Raw genomic sequence first — 24,301 nt, 5'->3', positions numbered from 1 at the left:
GCTAAGCAATGTGGTCTACATACAACACACAAAGACAAAGATATGTTTCAAAAGGCCAATTTATTTCAGGCCAAAACAAATTGACAAAACTATTTTAAATAGCTGCAACATAATGGCACTTTAACTTTAAGTAGATAGGATCTTTGATCCAAGACACAACTTACATTTAACTAAAATGTTATTTTCTTTGTGCTCGACAAAAGAAAAGTATTGAGAATGTCTCCATGTTAAAAACTCGACTTCTGGCTTCGCCATGATGTCTTGTTAGTTGTTATGAGAGTAGCGTATGTGTGTGTGTGTGGCCCTTTAAGATATGACAGCATGTGAGGTGAGTGACGTCAGTGAGTGAGTGGGCGAGAGAGGTGAGCGAGCGGCGACAGTGAGTGCGTGCAGGTGCTCTAGCTTGGTGGATGGCTGCGTCCAATAAAATCACAAAGTTGCAACAAACCGCCGGTCTCGTCATTCACCCTCAGCTGTAAAGACCCACTGCCGGGTAAAGTGAAGGTTGTTAGCCCCGAGGACGTACATAGGCCCTGGAGGAACGACGTCTCCCCTGCGCTCCTCAACTGAGGTATGGGAGTCCCCCCCGCCCACACCCACACAAAGCACGCCTTTTCTTTTCCACCGAAGCGCTGCAATAAAACACACTCAGATCTTCTGTTTCTAGCCAATACTACATGAAAAATAACGTAAAATAACGCAGTAACGCATCATGTAGTAACGGTAACTGAGTTACTGAATATAAAAAATAACGCGTTAGATTACTAGTTACCGCCGAAACTAACGGCGTTACAGTAACGTGTTACTTTGTAACGCGTTAGTCCCAACACTGCATATACATATATATACATACGTACATACATACATATATATACATATATATATATATATATATATATATATATATATATATATATATATATATATATACACAGTATATACACACACATATACATATATATAGCATTCTTTAGTTGCTTTATTGAGTTTACAACTCCCTGGCGTTGTTTTGTACCGTTTCTGTACATGTTATGATCATTATTATTTCTTTGCTTGTATGTAAATGTTGCATATTATAAAGGTTTATGGAGAAAAAAAAAGAAAAAAAGAAAATAGAAGATGCCAAATCTACGCTTAGAACATGTTTTTAAACAAAATAGTGTGTATTATTAGCATGTTTTGATGTTGATAGTAAAGTACACTGCATTAAAAATGTGTTAGCAAGCGAACTGCTTTAGGCAATTTTGTAGCCGCACACCATAGTCATATGACTTGGTACCTGAAACATGCTAGTTAGGATTTATTTTCTATTATTTTATCATAATATTTATTAAATATTATATTAACTATTGTTTTATTTGTAAAAGTTCCTGTACGAGCATTGCATTTAATGGGAATTTTGCCTCCACCAAGATGGCCGCCACATCGCTTAGCATGGCTGTTACATATTTCTGAGCATACTAATGTGTGTGTGTGTGTGTGTATATATATATATATATATATATATATACACACACATCAGTCAGCTTCATTGCTTGTCAGAAATAAGTAAAAAAATCTCAAAGTGTCTTAGTATGTCCATATTATACATATACTTACTAAATTACAGGGTAATTACATACATTTTTCAAACGATTTTGGAACAAGGGGCTAAAAAAAGCAATAGGAAACATATAAATACTGTACATTGTAAATCAAATAACTGTTGATATTTAAAAGTTAATAAGGTCATTTAATGATAATAAATATAATCAGATTAACACTTAGAAAAAAAACATGAATAACGTGTTTCTTGTTTTGTGTACATTTGTTACTGTTGCTATGCAGGGCAGCCATCTTGAATGGTAGGTTCAGGGGTTGCGGGATTCCTCGATGATACCATCCAAATAATTTGCATTTTTCTCGTAAAACAACTACACTGTCAAATAAATACAATTGAAATGTCAAACTTCACGTTAAAACTACCAAGTTTGAACAAATCCTAAACAGGCTGTAAATCTTTAGTCAGTTTCTACTGCAAACGCAGTTAGCAAGTGTCCTGCAGATGGCGCCAGAAAGCAACATTTAAAATACTTGGCAAAATGAAGGCACAGTAAACACAACAGCTGCATATAATTTATTATTATTTAATATTATTCCATCCATCTCCTCCGATCAACAAGTATAGGTGTACATCTATTTATTCATACAGCTCCAGTAAGAAACATATTCACTATGTCATAAAAATGTACATCATTTAAAGCGTCCAATATGAAAATACTGACAAATCTTCAATACAAATCTAAATATATAACAGTATTTATCTGGCAAGCATGACGCCGTAGTTCAATAATTTCTTTTAAAAAAACATAAAAGGAAAGATGAAAATGTTCTGCTTTCAAATAAGAATTCACAGTATGGAAAAAAAAAAAAAAAAAAAAAAAAAACTTTAAAAACTCCCCCTGTTTAAGCCAAAAAGTCTGCTACTGAGATCATCCACAAACAAACATTGATTATGAAAAATCAAGTCATAAAATACGTAGACAGAGGGCATGATTAGATGATAAATACGAGTGTTGCAGGTAAAGAAATCATTTAACATGAGTTACAGTAGGAATGCCACATTAGTATCCCATGTACCACATTAGGATTTCAAACATGTACAGTAGAGATGTGTGTGTTTCCAGTCTTAGATAATCACAGTCTCATCAACAGATTCTAATCATAATTTCCAGCATATACAAAGGAATAAGACAAAATAAAATCTTCCAAACAAATAAATCATTACAAATATTGCTTTCATCAAATCACACACTGAATGTCATTCATGTGTAAGAAAAAAATATTTAAAAAACTAAATGGACACAAGGGTGGATTGTTTGGGGTGAAACATTTAAAAAGAGACATTTTAACATAAGAAGATAAACTCCTTCGTGTTCTTCATGTTACAGTGTTGCTATCAATGTGCCAAATATCCACCGTGGAAGTAAACAGACACTTTCCAATTTATGGACCCTTCTAGAAAAAACACTTTCTGTCGAGCTCAAGGAAATATGCGGGGACGGACCGTAAAAGTCACATCTGTGGAAATATGGAGCAGGGACAGGAAGGAAATATGCCAAAATACAACCTGAACATCCTACAGTTTGGAGACAGGACCACAAACATGCCTGCAAGGGCCACTTTTTCTTTGGCTTTTTTTTTTTTTTGTGATAGCAACAAAGAAGGGTACCGTGCAGTAATGGCAAAGAGGAAAACGCGTGATTATAACCATCAAACTTACTAAACATAGTGGTAGAGTAGCAACAAAATGTCAACACATAATGGTACCAGCCACGGCAAAGAGAAAACCATAGAACTTATTAAACATAGTGGTAGTGTAGCAACAAAACATCCAGTCATGGCTAAGTGTGATTATAACCTAAGAACTTATTAAACATAGTGGTAGAGTAGCGACAAAATGTCAACACAGAAGTGTACCAGTCATGGCAAAGTGGAAAAGTGTGACGATAACCATAGAAATAGGGTAGTAACAAAACATTGAAGGGTAGCAGTCATGGCAAAGAGGAAAAGGGTGACGATAACCATAGACATAGGGTAGTAACAAAACATTGAAGGGTAGCAGTCAAGGCAAAGAGGAAAAGTGTGACGATAACCATAGAATTTACTAAACATAGTGGTAGAGTAGCAACAAAACATCAACACAAAAGGACACCGGTCATGGCAAAGAGGAAAAGTGTGACGATAACCATAGACATAGGGTAGTAACAAAACATTGAAGGGTACCAGTCATGGCAAAGAGGAAAAGTGACGATAACCATAGACATAGGGGAGTAAAAAAAAACAATGAAGGTACCTGTCATGGCAAAGAGGAAAAGTGTGACGATAACCATAGAACTTACTAAACATAGTGGTAGAGTAGCAACAAAACATCAACACAGAAGGGTAGCAGTCATGGCAAAGAGAAAAAGTGTGACGATAACCAGAGACATAGGGTAGTGACAAAACATTGAAGGGTACCAATCATGGAAAAGTGTGACGATAACCATAGACATAGGGTAGTAAAAATACATTGAAGGGTACCAGGCATGGCAAAGAGGAAAAGTGATGATAACCATAGAACTTACTAAACATGTCGTAGAGTAGCAACAAAACAACACAGAAGGGTAGCAGTCAAGGCAAAGAGGAAAAGTGTGACGATAACCATAGACATAGGGTAGTAACAAAACATTGAAGGGTACCAATCATGGAAAAGTGTGACGATAACCATAGACATAGGGTAGTAAAAATACATTGAAGGGTAGCAGTCATGGCAAAGAGGAAAAGTGATGATAACCATAGAACTTACTAAACATGTCGTAGAGTAGCAACAAAACAACACAGAAGGGTAGCAGTCAAGGCAAAGAGGAAAAGTGTGACGATAACCATAGACATAGGGTAGTAACAAAACATTGAAGGGTACCAATCATGGAAAAGTGTGACGATAACCATAGACATAGGGTAGTAAAAATACATTGAAGGGTAGCAGTCATGGCAAAGAGGAAAAGTGATGATAACCATAGAACTTACTAAACATGTCGTAGAGTAGCAACAAAACAACACAGAAGGGTAGCAGTCAAGGCAAAGAGGAAAAGTGTGACGATAACCATAGAACTTACTAACCATATACAGTAGTAACAAAACATTGAAGGTACCAGTAATGGCAAACAGAAAAAAGTGTGATAACCATAGAACTTACTCAACATAGTGGTAGAGTAGCAACAAAACAACAACACAGAAGGGTAGCAGTCAAGGCAATGAGGAAAAGTGTGACGATAACCATAGACCTAAGAAATGCAGCGATGCAAGAGTGTCCGTCCTGGCTGCTCAGTACAATTTGCTAAAGTCCACCATAAATTGACCTCAATATAAGACATGTATTTCTCCCCGGGTAAAAGCTAAAAATGAGACTTGTCGTCTTATATTTGAGTCTAACGATTAATACAGGTGGCGCAAAAAGAACATTGTTTTTTTGTCATATTTAGGGTTTAAAAAACATCGTGTCCCAAAAAAAGTCGTCTTTTGTGTGTAGTACAAATATTCCGCAGTCCGCTTGGTCTTTTATGCTAATTCGCCACACGAGTCGGTCGTCGGGGGCCAAGCATCGCCGTCCAGTTAGAAATCAACACGATAAAAAGGGAATGTTCGTCTTTATGCGAGGTTGTCAAAAGATACGTCAAGTTAGCTTCTTTTTACACTTGAATGACAGTGGAAAAAATGTTCAAATATTGCCTGTGGCGACGGCCACAGTTTGACCCTGGAACAGACGAGCTGTTCGAACCCAATACGACATGGACCTTCGGTATGCGTATCAAAAATATGATTGATCAGTCAATAGTTCATATATATATATCTTTTTTTAAAGCATCTGAGAGGACAAGAAGTTTGCTCTTGAAACAAAAAAAACATTATAATAATATTGTTATTATTGCAGGTTGTAGTGCTTGCTCAACGTCTTGTGGACGATTGTCGTGCTAAAAAGTCGTTTTGTGTGTTGGACTTCAAGGCGCTCACCTCTGCCCCCTGGAGGAAGCTCGGGTAAATACAGAAGTAAGTGTGTGTGTGTGTGTGTGTGTGTGTGTGTGTGTGTGTGTTCTGGCAATGCTTACTTAATGGGGACATCGCTCTGTTTACACCATACTTGCCAACCTTGAGACCTCTGATTTCGGGAGGTGGGGGCGTGGTCGGGGGTGGGGCGGGGCGTGGTTGGGGGCGTGGTTAAGAGGGGAGGAGTATATTGACAGCTAGAATTCACCAAGTCAAGTATTTCATACATATATATATATATATATATATATCTACATCCTGAAAATATGCAAACAAAACTGTGTTTAGATAATTGATACTTCAAACTTGCATAAATAAATATTAAGGAATATAACATAACTTGGCTTCTGAGAGTTTCAAAATGTAATGAATAAAATGCTAAAGTTGTTGATAAACAAGCAATTATTTAAATAATTAAATATGGTCATTTTAGATGAATTATTATGATAATTTAAAATCAATTATTTCAAATGTTTATTTTAATGTATAATTCTATGGCTGGATGTAATAAGGAGTCAGGAAAAAATACAAATAAAAAATACAATTAATTTTGATGTTTTTAGCAAAATATAAAAATTTTTAATTTAGTTTTAGTTTTTTTTAATTAATAAATATATTTATTTTTAGGTAAAATGAACATAATAATACAATTTATCTCTAGTCTGGATGATTTAGTTCTTGTCACCCTGTTGTCCTCCCGTCATGAAAAAAGGCTGTCCTCACTCAGGTCCGCATGGAGCTGGAGGGGGCGTGGCTTCCAGCTCCGGCTGAAAATCGGGAGATTTTCGGGAGAATATTTGTCCCGGGAGGTTTTCGGGAGAGGCGCTGAATTTCGGGAGTCTCCCGGAAAATTCGGGAGGGTTGGCAAGTATGGTTTACACAGTCACCTTTAGGGGACCTCTGACGGTATGGGGACAAAAAAAACAGGTCCCCCGAAGGGAAACCTTTTTAAATGATAGTCAGATCCATTCTGAAGATGCCTAAGTGGGCTTTGGCCCATAAAACATGTTTACTGGTTAGTTTGAGTGTGAGACATTTGCACAGCAGCCCCCTCATCAGGCTGTAGCTGGTACTGCACTCGCTGTCGTGCTGTCTTCTGAGGATCATGTCATATTTAATTTGAACTTTTTCATTTAGTATTATTATTATTTTTTAATAAATGGTCCTTAGTAGTCACGTACAAATTTGTGTGAATTATGCAAAATTATTTAAATTTGGTTCCCATGAACCATATTAAGTCTTTTCCCCCAGGGTCCCCAGTAAGAATGATCAGCACATTACTTCATCAATCCAGAGATTTAAAGACGTGATCAAAAACTTGGTCCCCATTCCAAATAATAACCAGTATGTGTGTGTGTGTGTGTGTGTGTGTGTGTGTGTGTGTGTGTGTGTGTGAGTGTGTGTATTGTGCCCGCAGTATTTGTGGCGCCAGCGTGGCATCCACACACACACACGCGTGGGCATGGAGGTGTTTTAGGTGTAAATGTTAGGACGTAGAAGTATTTACATTTCAGTGTGCTTCACCGTCATTGGCTGTCGGCTTAGCGTGCGGATCTACAGTGTTATGACGGTGCCGTCCTCCTCTAGACTCCGCCTACTCACGGCTATGTCGGGCGACGGCGTGGAGGACTTGGCCCTGCTCAGCGAGCCGCTGCTGGCGCTGCTGGTCACGCCGCCGTTGACCGAAAGCGGGGGCGGCGAGGCGGCCGCACGCAGGTTGAGGTGCGGCTCGTAGCGGGGAGGCGGCGGGATGCCGAAGTCGGGCTCCGCCTCGATCACCAGGTCCTCGTCGTCCTCGTCGCTGTCCATCTCGCCGACAGGGAAGTTCTGGATAATGTGCGAGGGCGCCAAGGAGGCGGCGGCGAGGCCGGCGGATGAGGAGTAGCCGTAGTAGCTGGCCCCGCTGTCTGAAGAGCGTCCCGAGCTACCGGACGCCGCCCCGCCGCCGCCGCTCCCCCGGACGATGTTGTTCCGCTGGTTGGCTGGCTTGACGGTGATGATGAGGTTGTGGCTGTTGGCGATCATCATGTCCGTCACTTGGTCCAGAGACTTCCCGGCCACCTCGATGCCGTTCACCTCCAGGACCTCGTCGTTGACGGCCAGCAACCCCGTGCTCTCCGCCAGGCCGCCGGGCACCATCCGGGAGATGAAAATGCCGGGGACCTTCTCCAAGCCCTGCGGTGTGACCCGCACGCTGGACCCGTCGCGGATGTAGAAACCCAGAGGCTTCTCCTGGCCGTGCTTGTACAGGCGCACCCGGCGGTGTGTCTCGGGCAGGATGTCCACGTCGATGATGGAGGACACGGGGCGGAAGTCCTTCGGAAGGCTGATGATCACCGGCGGCTTCTTCCTGTTGGCGTCGGGCCGGAGGAGAACCGCCGAAAGCCCCGTGTTTTTCTTCCTGGTCAGCGAGTCGCTCCCGAAGAAATCTGCTTCCTCTGCAAAACACATGAAGCAGAAATTGTTACTCAAGGCTAGGGATATTTGGATCAGATCAGCCGCCGATATTTGCAAAAAAATTGCGTATCGGCAAGGCATGGGAAAATGCCGATCCAGATCCAGTTAAAAAACAACAACTCCGCTCCGTGTTTTCCAACGCACCTATTTAAATAGTACATTCCACTTTTCTGTTGCTCCCTAATTTCCGTTCCGCATTTTCCAGCACACCTTCAACACATCCACAGGTCTGTGGATTCTCACGCAGTTGCTTTTAGCTACTGGCATTACACGACAGGCTCTTCTCACTCTTTTCTGTGTCTGTGCTTCTCACAAACAGCAAGTGCACCTTCTTACACACGTCACATACTGTCACGTCATACGTCACACACTTTGGACTGGACTCTCACAATATTATGCTAGATCTACTCGACGTCCATTGCACCGGTCCCCTCCAAGGTTTCACATCATACCCTGACTTATTTAGAGTTTTTTGCTGTTTTCCTGTGTGTAGTGTTTTATTTCTTGTCTTGCACTCCTATTTTGGTGGGCTTTTTCCTCTTTTTTTTGGTATTTTTCTGGAGCAGTTTCATGTCTCTCTTTGAGCGATATTTCCCGCATCTACTTTGTTTTAGCAATCAAGAATGTTTCAGTTGTTTTTATCCTTCTTTGTGGGGACATTGTTGATTGTCATGTGCTGTTCGGATGTACTTTGTGGACGCCATCTTTGCTCCAAAGTAAGTCTTTGCTGTCGTCCAGCATTCTGTTTTTGTTGACTTTGTAGCCAGTTCAGTTTTAGTTTTGTTCTGCATAGCCTTCTCTAAGCTTCAATGCCATTTTCTTAAGGGCACTCCCCTTTTGTTTATTTTTGGTTTAAGCATTAGACACATTTTTACCTGCACCCTGCCTCTCGCTGTTTCTGACACCTACAAAGCAATTAGCTACCTGCTGCCACCTACTGATATGGAAGAGTATTACACGGTTACTCTGCCGAGCTCTAGACAGCACCGACACTCAACAACAACACATCATTTGCAGACTATAATTACTGGTTTGCAAAAAATATTTTTGTAGTGGAATTTCTGACTTTTGAACTATATTTCGTGTCTGTCAAAAATGTCTGCTAGTTTCATTCTTTTCTATTCTAAACCATTGGAGGACCAGATGTAGGTAAAAGATGAATATGGAGTCGCTCTGACCATTCTGTGTGGGCTCTGTACTAAGGATGTCCCGATCCGATATTTGGATCGGATCGGCCGCCAATATTTGCCAAAAAATGCATATCGGCAAGGCATGGGAAAATGCCGATCCAGATCCAGTTTAAAAAAAAACCTCTGCTCCGTGTTTTCCAACGCACCTATTTAAATAGTACATTCCACTTTTCTGCTGCTCTCTAATTTTCGTTCCGCATTTTCCAGCACACCAACACATCCACAGGTCGGTGGATTCTCACGCAGTTGCTTTTAGCTGCTGGCATTACACGACAGGCTCTTCTCACTCTTTCCTGTGTCTCCCTCTTACAGACAGCGAGCGCACCTTCTTACACACGTCACATACTGTCACGTCATACGTCACATACGTATACGCCCTCCCCGAGCAGAGAGGTAGCAGCATGGCTAACGTTAGCTGTGATGCTAGCGCAGCCGTGTGACCAACGTTCTCTCTAAGGTGCGCGCCTGTGCAATTGCGCACTGTTTAAACGTCCTCTGCGCATAGCAATTATATGCCACGCACAAAATCAAATAAAAAAATAAGCGCATAACAATTTTCGACACACGGACACGACAGAGAAAACAGTTTTCGTCATCATTGTTCAAATATTATAACGTCTGTCGAGACGCTTATCTCCGTTCGGTGCCACACGTCCACACCATCAAAATGCAGAGGCAAAAATGTCCGCATCAACACCGTGTGAAAAAATTAGTGATTTTTTTAGTTGTGATTTCCTTCTCTGCATGAAAGTTTAAAAGTAGCATATATTAATGCAGTATGAAGAAGAATGTTTTAATGTAGACATGCAAGCCTTGAAAGAAAATGTTGAAAATCAAGACTACATTTCCTGCAAATGGGTGCATTTCTACCCTATATTTTAACTTTAGATTTATTCTCATATCAAACTCTTTTGGCTGTCTTTTTGAACATCGACGATAAAGTTCGCAACTTTTGGTCGCTGATAAAAAAGCCTTGCCTGTACCGGAAGTAGCAGACGAGTAGCGTGAAGTCACAGGTTGTGGAGCTCCTCACATCTGCACATTGTTTACAATCATGGCCACCAGCAGCGAGAGCGATTCGGACCGAGAAAGCGACGATTTCCCCATTAATTTGAGCGAGGATGAAAGATTAGTGGATGAGGAAAGTGAGAGTGAAGGACAAGAGGGAAGTGGGAGCGATTCAGATAGGGAAGATGGTGTGAGAGGCGGGTGGGACCTGATATTCAGCTGGGAATGACTAAAACAGTAAATAAACACAAGACATATACATATACTATTAGCCACAACACAACCTGGCTTATATTTAATATGCCACAAATTAATCCCGCATAACAAACACCTCCCCCCTCCCGTCCGTATAACCCGCCAATACAACTCAAACACCTGCACAACACACTCAATCCCACAGCCCAAAGTACCGTTCACCTCCCCAAAGTTCATACAGCACATATATTTCCCCAAAGTCCCCAAAGTTACATACGTGACATGCACATAGCGGCACGCACGTACGGGCAAGCGATCACATGTTTGGAAGCCGCAGCTGCATGCGTACTCACGGTACCGCGTCTGCGTATCCAACTCAAAGTCCTCCTGGTAAGAGTCTCTGTTGTCCCAGTTCTCCACAGGCCAATGGTAAAGCTTGACTGTCATCTTTCGGGAATGTAAACAATGGAACACCGGCTGTGTTATCCGGCACAACAGTCAGGGGGTGCATTCTACGGCGGGGGTGCGTTATCCGGCACAACACCTGCCGCAATACACCGCTTCCCACCTACAGCTTTCTTCTTTGCTGTCTCCATTGTTCATTGAACAAATTGCAAAAGATTCACCAACACAGATGTCCAGAATACTGTGGAATTTTGCGATGAAAACAGACGACTTAATAGCTGGCCACCATGCTGTCCCAAAATGTCCTCTACAATCCGTGACGTCACGTGCTGACGTCATCATACCGAGGCGTTTTCAGCAGGATATTTCGCGCAAAATTAAAAATTGCACTTTAGTAAGCTAACCCGGCCGTATTGGCATGTGTTGCAATGTTAAGATTTCATCATTGATATATAAACTATCAGACTGCGTGGTCGGTAGTAGTGGGTTTCAGTAGGCCTTTAGTAATCCATAGAAAACCACTCAAATATAAATAAATAAAAACTTCTTTCTCCAAGAAAGACAATGCATTACATCAGTGTTTTTCAACCACTGTGCCGCGGCACACTAGTGTGCCGAGAGATACAGTCTGGTGTGCCGCAGGAGATTATGTAGTTTCACCTATTTTGGTTAAAAATATTTTTTGCAAACCAGTAATTATAATCCGCAAATAATGTGTTGTTGTTGAGTGTCGGTGCAGTCTAGAGATCGGCAGAGTAACCTTGTAATACTCTTCCATATCAGTAGGTGGCAGCAGGTAGCTAATTGCTTTGTAGGTGTCAGAAACACAAAATAAGTCAGGGCGTGATGTGACAGGTCGTGACAGTACACCTACTTTGAGACAAGAGCTATAGTGATGCATGGTTGGTTATGGTTTAAATTAATATCCAACAATTGCGATAATTACTTTTTATTGTCAATATTGGCTGCTGAGTTTAATGTTTTTAACATTTTCTGCTCGCGGTGTGCCTCGGGATTTTTTCAATTGATAAAATGTGCCTTGGCTCAAAAAAGGTTGAAAAATACTGCATTACATGATGCTCAAAAGTTAGATACACCTAGCTTGATAAAATATAATTGGAACAAGAAAATTCCCGCGGAAATTTTGATGGGCCTGCTATCTGTGTCCTGGACCTCTGGCCGGGGATCGCCCGGAAGCCGCAGTAAATAAGAAAATGATAAATGGGTTATACTTGTATAGCGCTTTTCTACCTTCAAGCATACTTGCCAACCTTGAGACCTCCGATTTCGGGAGGAGGGGGGTGGGGGCGTGGTTAAGAGGGGAGGAGTATATTGACAGCTAGACTTCACCAAGTCAAGTATTTCATATATATATATATATATATATATATATATATATATATATCTACATCCTGAAAATATGCAAACAAAACTGTGTTTAGATGATTGATACTTCAAACTTGCATAATTAAATATTAAGGAATATAACATAATTTGGCTTCTGAGAGTTTCAAAATGTAATGAATAAAATGCTAAAGTTGTTGATAAACAAGCAATTATTTTAATAATTAAATATGGTCATTTTAAATGAATTATTATGATAATTTAAAATCAATTATTTCAAATATGTTTATTTTAATGTATAATTCTATGGCTGGATGTAATAAGGAGTCAGGAAAAAATACAAATAAAAATACAATTAATTTTGATGTTTTTAGCAAAATATAGTAAACATGTATTTAGTTGTTTTTTTTGTAAATTAATAAATATATTTATTTTTAGGTAAGATAAACATAATAATACAATTTATCTCAAGTCTGGATAATTTAGTTCTTGTCACCCTGTTGTCCTCCCGTCATGAAAAAAGGCTGTCCTCACTCAGGTCCGCATGGAGCTGGAGGGGGCGTGGCTTCCAGCTCCGGCTGAAAATCGGGAGATTTTCGGGAGAATATTTGTCCCGGGAGGTTTTCGGGAGAGGCGCTGAATTTCGGGAGTCTCCCGGAAAATTCGGGAGGGTTGGCAAGTATGCCTTCAAGGTACTCAAAGCGCTTTGACAGTATTACCACATTCACCCATTCACACACACATTCACACGCTGATGGCGGGAGCTGCCATGCAAGGCGCTAACCAGCAGCCATCAGGAGCAAGGGGTGAAGTGTCTTGCCCAAGGACACAACGGACATGACTAGGATGGTAGAAGGTACTTTGAAGTACTTTGAAGATGGTGCCGAGTGTCCGAATCCGTGAGTTTTAGGAGCAACTGTACAAAATGAGCAACAGAGCTAGCCTTCCTTCCGACGGCCATCCAGCCAAACCCAAAAATAGGACGCAACATTTTTTTTAGCCAGGGTAAAAGGAGACAAGTGTGTGAACAAAATGAGACGTTAAACACCGAGCTGTGTGAAAGTATGGCTGAGCTACAAGAGGAGGTAATCTTGTATTTTTGGCGTTTGTCTCGAAGCAATTGTCCATTAAAAAGGGTATGTACCAATTAAATTAGCCCATTGTTTTTTTTATTTTTATTTGTGAATAGCGTTGCCATGGTATAATTAATTGTTCCCAACTTAAAGTACCATTGTCGGGGCGAGCGAGACCTTTCCGACGGTGTAGCATATGTGGGGGTTTGTTGGCTGGTTCATCTCGTATTAAATCGTAAGAGAAACGTAAAAGTTGAAGTATGAGCAATAATAATACACAATGCAGCAGGCCCATAATTAATAATTAGGGCAACAACTAATTTGATAATCGATTAATCTGTCGATTATTACTTCGATTAATCAATTAATACATTTCTATCCTTTCCGGTATTTTATTGAAGAAAAAAACAGCATACTGGCACCATATTTATTTTGATTATTGTTTCTCAGCTATTTGTAAATGTTGCAGTTTATAAATAAAGGTTTATAAAAAAATAAAATAAAATAAAGTAGCCTCTGCGCATGTGCATAGCATAGATCCAACGAATCCATGACTAAATTAATCGGCAACTATTTTTATAATCGATTAGTTGTTGCAGCCCTATTAATAATACACAGAAAACTAGTCAAATGTAAAAAAATAAACTTCTTTCTCCAAGAAAGACAATGTATGCTATTTTGCTTACCATTTAGGAACACTTAGCTTGATCAAATATATATTGTTTTAATTTAGAGAAGAGTAGAAACATGTTGCTGACAAAGCAAGCATGTTTTATGGAGACAAATCACGATATGCTACCCACTCGTTAGGTACACCTTGCTTGGTGACGTAGAAGAAAACTATTCAAATGTAAAATAGCCTTCTTTCTCCAAGAAAGACAGTGCATGATATGTTGCTCACTCGTTAGGTACGCCAAGCTTGGTGAAATAAATAGTTTTATTTGGAGAAGAGCAGGAACATTTTGCTAACAAAGTAAGTTTGTCTCATTAAGACAGTGCATGATATGCTGCTCACTAGTTAGGTACACATATTTTGGTAAAACAGATCTTAATCTTCACAAGAGTAGTAGCATTTTGCAGACAAAGTAAGTTTGTTTAATTAAGACTAATTAGGTACATCTAGGCTGGTAAAAATATAATTTTAATAATTTACAGATAACTACTCAAATGTAAAATAGCCTTTCTCTAACAACATACTTGCCAACCTTGAGACCTCCGATTTCGGGAGGTGGGGGGTGGGGGGTGTGGTCGGGGGTGGGGCGGGGATGAGGTTGGGGGCGTGGTTAAGATATATAAATATAAGAAATACTTGACTTTCAGTGAATTCTAGCTATATATATATATAAATAAATAAAATAAATACTTGAATTTCAGTGTTCATTTATTTACACATATACACACACATAACACTCATCTACTCATTGTTGAGTTAAGGGTTGAATTGTCCATCCTTGTTCTATTCTCTGTCACTATTTCAGAACACACACATTATACAAATATACATTTTAAAATCAATAAGAAAACGGGAGCTCTAATTTGGGAGTCTGAATTAGGATCAGAAGTTCCTATATAAACATTGCGCACTCACGTTGCCTTTTTGTATTGATTACTGCAGCTGTGCACTGGATTCATTCACAAATACAAACTACAACTCACAAACACTTTAGAGTTAGGCTCCACCATCAGAATGTGTACTTAAACTTATAAAGATCACATGGATATTATTCAGTGAGTTGATTCACCAAAACTAACCTGTTATACAGGAGGAAAAAGCACACAGGACGTTTCAATTGTTCACAGACTGGTCGCGCTCATCAGAATGACAAGACACTTCCGGTCTACAGGTGATAGCATTCAATTGGGAAGAAACGCCCTACTGACCAATGTGAATACTGATAAATGTGTAATGACAGCTCCAAAAACGAATTTAAACCACAAAATAAAATAAATCAATCAAATGTGACACATTATGGGTGGGTTACATATGCATGTACAGTAGATGGCAGTATTGCCCTGTTTAAAAGTGTCACAACATTGCTGTTTACGGCAGACAAACTGCTTTACGGTAGACGAAAACTTGACTGCTGTTGTTGTGTGTTGTTACCGCGCTGGGAGGACGTTAATGAAACTGCCTAACAATAAACCTACATAAGAAACCAAGAACTCGCCCTCGATCATTAGCTGTTTATATTGTGGGAAAGCGGACGTGTGAACAGGCTGTCAACACGTCACTCAGGTCCGCATGGAGTTGGAGCTGCGCCTGAATTTCGGGAGATTTTCGGGAGAAAATTTGTCCTGGGAGGTTTTCGGGAGAGGCGCTGAATTTCGGGAGTCTCCCGGAAAATCCGGGAGGGTTGGCAAGTATGCTAACAAAGACATATGCTGCTCACTAGTTAGGGACACCCACCTTGGCAAAAACAGATTTTGTTTTCATCTGCATAAGAGTAACAGCATTTTGCTGTCTAAGTACTGTATTTGTCGGACTATAAGGCACATTTAAAATCCTTTCACTTACTCCAAAATCGACAGTGCGCCTTATAACTCGGTGCGCCTAATGTACGGCATAATTCTGGTTGTGCTTACTGACCTAGAAGCAATTTTATTTGGTACCTGGTGTAATGATAAGTGTGACCAGTCTACATACGAGATACATGGAGACTGCAATATGACACCAGTAAACACCAAAACTTTAAATGTTCCATTGGGAATATAGAACATTACACACGGCGCTCAAAAATCTGTCAAAAATGCTTTTAGGACGACTTCGGGAAGCTATGAAGCCGCACCGCTTGATGGATTGTCGGCGCATTAAACATACGAGTATTATTATGGTGTGTATAAGGACCACAAAATGGCACCTATTAGCAGACCATTACATGTTATGTAGACCACAAGAAAGTGTTTTAAATAGAGATGGCCGATACCTGCCGATATTATCGGCCGATAAATGTGTTAAAATGTAATATCGGAAATTATCGGTATCGTTTTTTTTATTATCGGTATCGGTCTTTTTTATTTATTTTTTATTTTTTTATTAAATCAACATAAAAAACAAGATACACTTACAATTAATGCACCAACCCAAAAAACCTTCCTCCCCCATTTACACTCATTCACACAAAAGGAGGGTTGTTTCTTTCTGTTATTAATATTCTGGTTCCTACATTATATATCAATATATATCAATACAGTCTGCAGGAATACAGTCCGTAAGCACACATGATTGTGCGTGCTGCTGGTCCACTACTAGTACTAACCTTTAACAGTTAATTTTACTAATTTTCATTAATTCCTAGTTTCAATGTAACTGTTTTTATATTGTTTTACTTTCTTTTTTATTCAAGAAAATGTTTTTAATTTATTTATCTTATTTTTTTAAAAGTACCTTATCTTCACCATACCTGGTTGTCCAAATTAGGCATAATGTGTTAATTCCACGGCTGTATATATCGGTTGATATCGGATATCGGCAAAAAGCCATTATCGGACATCCTTAGTTTTAAATTGAGAAAAAAATCATAATATGACCGCTTTAATGCGCCTTTTGTATGAAAACAGACCTGAATAGACCCGCTCATCGGCAGTGCGCCTTAAAATCCGGTGCGCCCTATGGTCCAAAAAATACAATAAATTTAATTAAGACAGTGCATGATATGCTACTCACTAATTAGGTACATCAAGCCTGGTAAAAATATAATTTTAATAAATAATCCACAGATAACTACTCAAATGTAAAATAGCCTTTCTCTAACAAAGACATTGCATGATATGCTGCCCACTAGTTAGGGACACCTACTTTGGCAAAAATAGATTGTTTTCATCTGCATAAGAGTACCAGCATTTTGCTGTCTAAGTACAGTATTTTTCGGACTATAAGGCGCATTTAAAATCCTTTCATTTTCTCCAAAATCGACAGTGCGCCTTATAACTGTGCGCCTAATGTACAACATAATTCTGTTTGTGCTTACTGACCTAGAAGCAATTTTATTTGGTACATGGTGTAATAAGTGTGACCAGTAGATGGCAGCCACACATAAGAGACATGTGTAGACTGCAATACGATGGCAGTAAACACCAAAACTTTAAATGTTCTGTAACCCATATGGAAATATAGTGTCACTAATATATTCACCTATTATTAATTTCTAATATATGATGTGCCAAAGTCACTATTGTCACTTAAAAAATGTTAAAATTGATTTGTCAAAGTCATGTGGTCACTACAGGGTTAAATTAATTATGCATGCACGCAGCACGTTATTCACATGTTGGCCAGTAGAGGTCGCATGCACCTTTGTCATTCCCGGCATTCCTTCACTGAACGTCACAGTGAAGGCACGAGTCATATCGTTGTGTTGCAAAGACAAGGTTTATACGTTAAAATACTTGTCACTTTTCAAACAGAGTGTTGAAAAAGCAGCATAAGATAGCCTGGTCCCAGTGGGAGTTGGATTGCTGTGTTTTGTGCTGCTGAGAACTCCAGTAAGTGTTACTTTGTAAATAAGGCCTACAGAATATGACTGTTAGCTGTTAGCCTAGCATCCTGTTAGTGCTAAAGAGAGGAGTCTGATAACAAGACACAGAGTTAAGATGTACAAAACCAATTGGAGTAATATGATGTATTTAAAGAATGCCTTGTGACATGTTAGCATGTTGCAGTTGGATAACTTTATTGTATTTTCGTTTTGTGTAAAAGAGATGTATATTTAATGTTACTGTGTTCAGCCTTATGCAGTGAGCAGAGGAGCTGCATTCATTCCAATGCTGCTAAAAGCACCCTTGTCATGCTGCTTAAAGGGGAACTGTTGACACATTTCATTTATTAAATTGATACAGTTAAAATGATAATCATTATAATACATGATGACTAAAATGTGATTTCAGTTAAATAATCACTTATTTTATTTTGTGATGGTTTAAAAAGTGATAATTCACAGTTCATAATTTAAAGATAAAAAGGTAAAAAAATCCTTAAATGGATGTAACTCATTTCATTCATTGAAGTCTTAAGTAAAAGGTGAAGCTTCTATAGTTTTCATGATTTGATGCTGCTATTAAAGTCTTACAGACTTATATGGAGTACAGTGTGAACCGACCAGTATTCATATGTCCATTACTAAATGGTTAAAATGAGTAACTGTGTTTATTGATTTAAAATTGAAGTTAATATGGTACCATATGGAAGAGAACTAAGAGTAAAAAGACTATTCTAACTGATTACATTCTGTACTGCTATGTACAGATTGGTTTTTTGTATGATCCTGAAGTCTGGTTCCAAGCTGGACTTGAGTTAAGATGGCGAGCCAGTCCCAGTGAGTGAGAGTCTGCGGCGAGGGAGCGTTTGGATGTGGTGTGGCCAGCTGCATCGGTCTCCACACTCTGCAGTGATCTATAACTGAACTGATCCACCATCAGAGTCGCAAGTATCGAACCGAATCAGTATGGAATAACGGATTACAATAGAACTAAGGATTCCCAACAAAGGAATATAGACAGTGTTCAATTCATTACTACCCGGGTAGATTGTATTTTTTGAAAGGACAATTTAAAAAGGACATTCTTCTATTTTGCTACTTTTGAATTTTGCAACAGAGCTCTATTTTTATTTCATTTTTGGGGGGTATTTTCAATTTAAAAAGCACACTGTTCATGTGTTATCGTTTATTATTGTGCAATAAATTTGCCAGCAGTTGTTCTGTGGTCCACTAAGTACGTAACGTCTCATTGCGAGTCTCTCAATTATACAGCCAAGAACCTAGCAATCTTAATTGTTGTACTAACCTGCTATCCTACAGTAGGGGTGCTACAGTTCCATTGAGAATCTAGAACATTACACACAGCGCTCACAAATCTGTCAAAAATGTTTTTAGTACGACTTCGGGAAGCTATTATGTCATTGCTTCATCGTCTTCTCTGAAGCAAACACCAACAATGGTGACACTGAAAGTGGGACAAAGTATTCAGCAGACTACAAAAGAGACATAGCGCTTTGGAATATCAGCACACATCTTTTGTGTGCTCACTGTTGAACGAGCAGACATGTTGGGTGTGTGCTCTGTATTATCTAGAAAAACAATGTGTGTGCGCACACATCATCTTCGAAAAAACACCCATCAGCTGATGATTCCAAAGTCATATGAAAAAAATAATTGACAAATATGTTTAACATTAATCAGGACCAAAAACTGATTACAATTCACATTTTTCTTATATTTAAGTTAACTTCATCATCTTAGTTTAGTTATTTATTTTTAATTTAATAATTTGTGTTAACTAATTATAATTAAATTAGTTAACTAATTTAGATTTTAAACATGTATTTCTAATGAAATTTGGGTTCAATGTAATCTCAAACCCTATTATTTTCACAAGTACAGCACATTTTTAATAATGATTTTGAGTGCATGAGAGAGTGGAAAGTAGAACGAGGCTCTCTTTGACACTGACCACTCATCATACTTCAAATGCAGATACTGCCACCTTGTGGACTTCATAAATACCTACATCAGGAGGTTGCCTACAGCCACAGCTGTTTGTCAATGGTCTCTTTGACCTCATTAGAGACCCCCAGCGGTTGGCAGCTTCAGTAGCCCATGCACCTGCCGATGAGCAGCAACACAACCAATGCTCAGTCAGCATTAACAGTGTTGACTAGGGTTGTCCCGATACCGGTACTAAAATGTATTGATACTTTTCTAAATGAAAGGGTACCACAAAAAATGCCATTATTGGCTTTATTTTAACACAACATCTTGGTGTACATTAAACATATATGTTTATTATTGCAAGTTTGGCCTTAAAATAGTGAACATACTAGACAACTTTTCTTTTAGTAGTAAGTAAACAAACAAAGGCTCCTAATTAGTCTGCTGACATATGCAGTAACATATTGTGTCATTTATCATTCTATTATTTTGTCAAAATGATTAGGAAAAAGCTGTAAAAATTGATTATTAATCTACTTGTTCATTTGCGGTTAATATCTGCTTATTTTCTGTTTTAAAGGGGAACATTATCACAATTTCAGAAGGGTTAGAACCATTAAAAATCAGTTCCCAGTGGCTTATTTTATTTTTCGAAGTTTTTTTCAAAATTTTACCCATCACGCAATATCCCTAAAAAAAGCTTCAAAGTGCCTGATTTTAACCATCGTTATACACACCCGTCCATTTTCCTGTGACGTCACATAGTGATGCCAATACAAACAAACATGGCGGATAGAACAGCAAGGTATAGCGACATTAGCTCGGATTCAGACTCGGATTTCAGCGGCTTAACACTGTCTGATAAGATAATTACTAACAACTATGAACTAGGTTTACAGCATATGAAATACATTTGGCAACAACATGCACTTTGAGAGTGCAGACAGCCCATTTCAGGCGCGCTAAGAACATATATTTTTCCACGATTTCAGCACTCAGGTTAACCATACCTAAATAGACACAAAATACTGCATTACTACACAAGACTACCCGAATGTACTCGAATGATTGAAAAAAAAAAATGTTTTTAAGCTAAATTATTGGTAAACACAGTTTATGTATAATAATTTACGTAAAACCGCGAGTAATGAATAAAGTTTTCATCAATTAATATATTCTGTAGACATACCCTCATCCGCTCTCTTTTCCTGAAAGCTGATCTGTCCAGTTTTGGAGTTGATGTCAGCAGGCCAGGGAAGCTAGGGTCGATATTCTTCTCTTGATCATCTTCGGTGGCATAAGGGACGGTGTGAGCCAAGACATCCAGGGGGTTTAGCTCGCTCGTCTGTGGGAACAAACTGCCGCCATTGCTTGCCGTGCTACCGAGGTCCTTTGTCCCTGAATTGCTCACACACTCCGGCAGATTCAGTGGGGGTCTGGCGGCAAATTTCTTTGACTTTATCGTTGGAAATGCATCTGCTTTGAGTGTCGCAGGATATCCACACATTCTTGCCATCTCTGTGGTAGCATAGCTTTCGTCGGTAAAGTGTGCGGAACAAACGACTGACCATTTCGTCGGCTTTCCCCACACCCTTGTATTTTGAACAAATTTCGTCCAATTTCTTGCCACTTTCGCATCTTTGGGCCACTGGTGCAACTTGAATCCGTCCCTGTTCGTGTTGTTACACCCTCCGACAACACACCGACGAAAATGAGAAAATGGCGGCTTGCTTCCCGACGTTGTGACGTCATCGCTCCGAGAGCGAATAATAGAAAGGCGTTTAATTCGCCAAAATTCACCCATTTAGAGTTCGGAAATCGGTTAAAAAAATATATGGCCTTTTTTCTGCAACGTCAAGGTATATATTGACGCTTACATAGGTCTGGTGATAATGTTCCCCTTTAACATGTTCTATCTACACTTTTATTCAAATGTAATAATCACTTATTCTTCTGTTTGATACTTTACATTAGTTGTGGATGATACCACAAAGTTAGGTATCGATCCGATACCAAGTAGTTACAGGATCATACATTGGTCATATTCAAAGTCCTCATGTGTCCAGGGGCATATTTCCTGAGTTTATAAACATAATATGCTTTTTTTTTTTTTAATTTTTGTGATGATAAAAAATATAGATGTAATCATAATAGTATTGACTAGATACGCTATTGTACTTGGTATCATTACAGTGGATGTCAGGTGTAGATCCACCCATGGCATTTGTTTACATTGTGACGCCAGTGAGCTATTGTATACTCCTACGGTGTGTAGTGAAGCATATTTAGCTATTCCTCGTCCTGCAGGGATGATACTCGTAAGAAACTTACTTTATTTGTCGCCATGGAGACGAGGATTAGTCATTTAGAAGTAGCTAAAACACTGCAGACTCCGGCTGGACGTTTTAAAGCACCTCTTCCTGAGGGCGTTTCAGTGTTATAACTTCACATTTATCTTTAGTTTTTAGACCAAAATGTGTCCATTCTCCCTTTTCTGTCTACACACTGTGTCGGCTTGTAAGTACTCCGTGATTGTGCGCTGCCGAACATGCTCCTCTGCTTGTAAAACCAGCAATGTCTAGGTCAGTGTTTTTCAACCTTTTTTGAGCCAAGGCACATTTTTAGTGTTGAAAAAATCCGTAGGCACACGACCAGCAGAAATCATTAAAAAACAAAACTCAGTTGACAGTAAAAAGTCGTCGTTGCAATTGTTGGATATGAATTTAAAGCATAACCAACAATATAGCTCTTGTCTCAAAGTAGGTGTACTGTAACGACATGACTTATTTAGAGTTTTTTGCTGTTTTCCTGTGTGTAGTGTTTTAGTTCTTGTCTTGCGCTCCTATTTTGGTGGCTTTCTCTCTTTTTTTTGGTATTTTCCTGTAGCAGTTTCATGTCTGCCTTTAAGCGATATTTCCCGCATCTACTTTGTTCTAGCAATCAAGAATATTACAGTTGTTTGTATCCGTCTTTGTGGGGACATTGTTGATTGTCATGTCATGTTCGGATGTACATTGTCTTTGCTCCACAGTAAGTCTTTGCTGTCGTCCAGCATTCAGCCAGTTCAGTGCATAGCCTTCCCTACGCTTTAATGCCTTTTCTTAGGGGCACTCACCATTTGTTTATTTTTGGTTTAAGCATTAGACACCTTTTTACCTGCACACTGCCTCCCGCTGTTTCTGACATCTACAAAGCAATTAGCTACTGTCCGCCACCTACTGATATGGAAGAGTATTACACGGTTACTCTGCCGAGCTCTAGACAGCACAGACACTCAACAACAACACATCATTTGCAGACTATAATTACTGGTTTGCAAAAAATATTTTTAACCCAAATAGGTGAAATTAGATAATCTCCCACGGCACACCAGACTGTATCTCACGGCACACTAGTGTGCTGCGGCACAGTGGTTGAAAAACACTGGTCTAGGTGGTTGATTGAACAGAAGCATTCATTGGAGCATTTCTAATATCTAAATGTTGTATCCTGAGTTTAGTCTGCAATTTCTAAGGCCTGATAAAACCTGGCGGTCACAGTAGGTGTTGCTGTAGTTGTACCCGAGAAAACTAAAACCATGCACATTGAACTCCTTGTTAGAAACGGGGGTCAGCATTGCTGCTTCATTGACAGTTTTGCAGTCACCAATAGTATAAACTACAGAAATGTTGAATGGGCCTAACTAATTGATGCCTTTTGGGCTAGCTGTATTCAACTAACTTTAACCCTGTTTACGACTTGGGGGTTGACGACTGACTTGGTGCCTTTTGGGCAGTTGTTTTAAAGACAAATTCAAAATTAGAAGGTTAGCACTTTATTGTAATATTCTTGGGTTGGAAAAAGGTTAACGTCCTTACATGATCTCAACAAATAAGAATAATCCATTATTTTTAAGTTTAAATTTACAGTTTTTTTTCCAGACGCTAACAAGAATTTGTCTAATCAGCTGTCACATGTTCAAAACTCTAAACAATTAGCACTGCTTCTTTCTTTTGTGGCCATATCATTCATCCATTTCATGTCGTTTTCACACAATATGCAGTCAGTGAACACATTTCCACAATGCTTACATATTCTTAACAGACAAGCTAATCCTCCCAACAAAATGATTGTGGAGTTCTGAACTCAGAAGTGTCAGTCAAGTGTCAACACATGCCCTACATGGTGGAAAACTACATGGTCAAAACCACTGAGAACTACAATTCCCGGAATGCCAAGGCAAAATGACCGCCAAATTACTGATTGAAGGCACCTGAAAATGAATGGATGTTCAGTCAGATTCATTCACCAAACAAGCTGCATGCAAGGACGGACAGGAAGCAGCCACAACCGCAAGATCTACTCTACAAGTTTCTCCAAACACACCAATGGTCGGCATACTTGCCAACCCTCCCGGATTTTCCGGGAGACTCCCGAAATTCAGCGCCTCTCCTGAAAACCTCCCGGGACAAAATTTCTCCCGAAAATCTCCCGAAATTCAGGCCACGCCCCCTCCAGCTCCATGCGGACCTGGGTCCGCTTTCCCACATTATAAACAGCGTGCCTGCCCAATCACGTTATGAATGTAGAATGATCGAGGGCGAGTTCTTGGTTTCTTATGTGGGTTTATTGTTAGGCAGTTTCATTAACGTCCTCCCAG

At 39.4% G+C, this 24,301-nt stretch overlaps 1 protein-coding gene across 1 annotated transcript in view; it reads right to left on the bottom strand.

Annotated features, from left to right (window-relative positions):
• Positions 1-2,102: 2,102 nt before the first annotated feature.
• The window catches only part of pard6b (par-6 partitioning defective 6 homolog beta (C. elegans)), a 63,190-nt gene continuing 40,991 nt past the window's right edge, over positions 2,103-24,301 (bottom strand). The window contains exon 3 of the mRNA XM_061924714.1: positions 2,103-8,003. Coding sequence (XP_061780698.1) covers positions 7,120-8,003 — 884 coding nt within the window. The 3' untranslated portion in view covers positions 2,103-7,119. The remainder of the gene's footprint in view (positions 8,004-24,301) is intronic.

Source organism: Nerophis lumbriciformis, linkage group LG01, assembly GCF_033978685.3.
Source record: "Nerophis lumbriciformis linkage group LG01, RoL_Nlum_v2.1, whole genome shotgun sequence".
NCBI classification, from domain to species: Eukaryota; Metazoa; Chordata; class Actinopteri; order Syngnathiformes; family Syngnathidae; genus Nerophis; species Nerophis lumbriciformis.
This window is presented reverse-complemented; position numbering and strand designations above follow the sequence as displayed.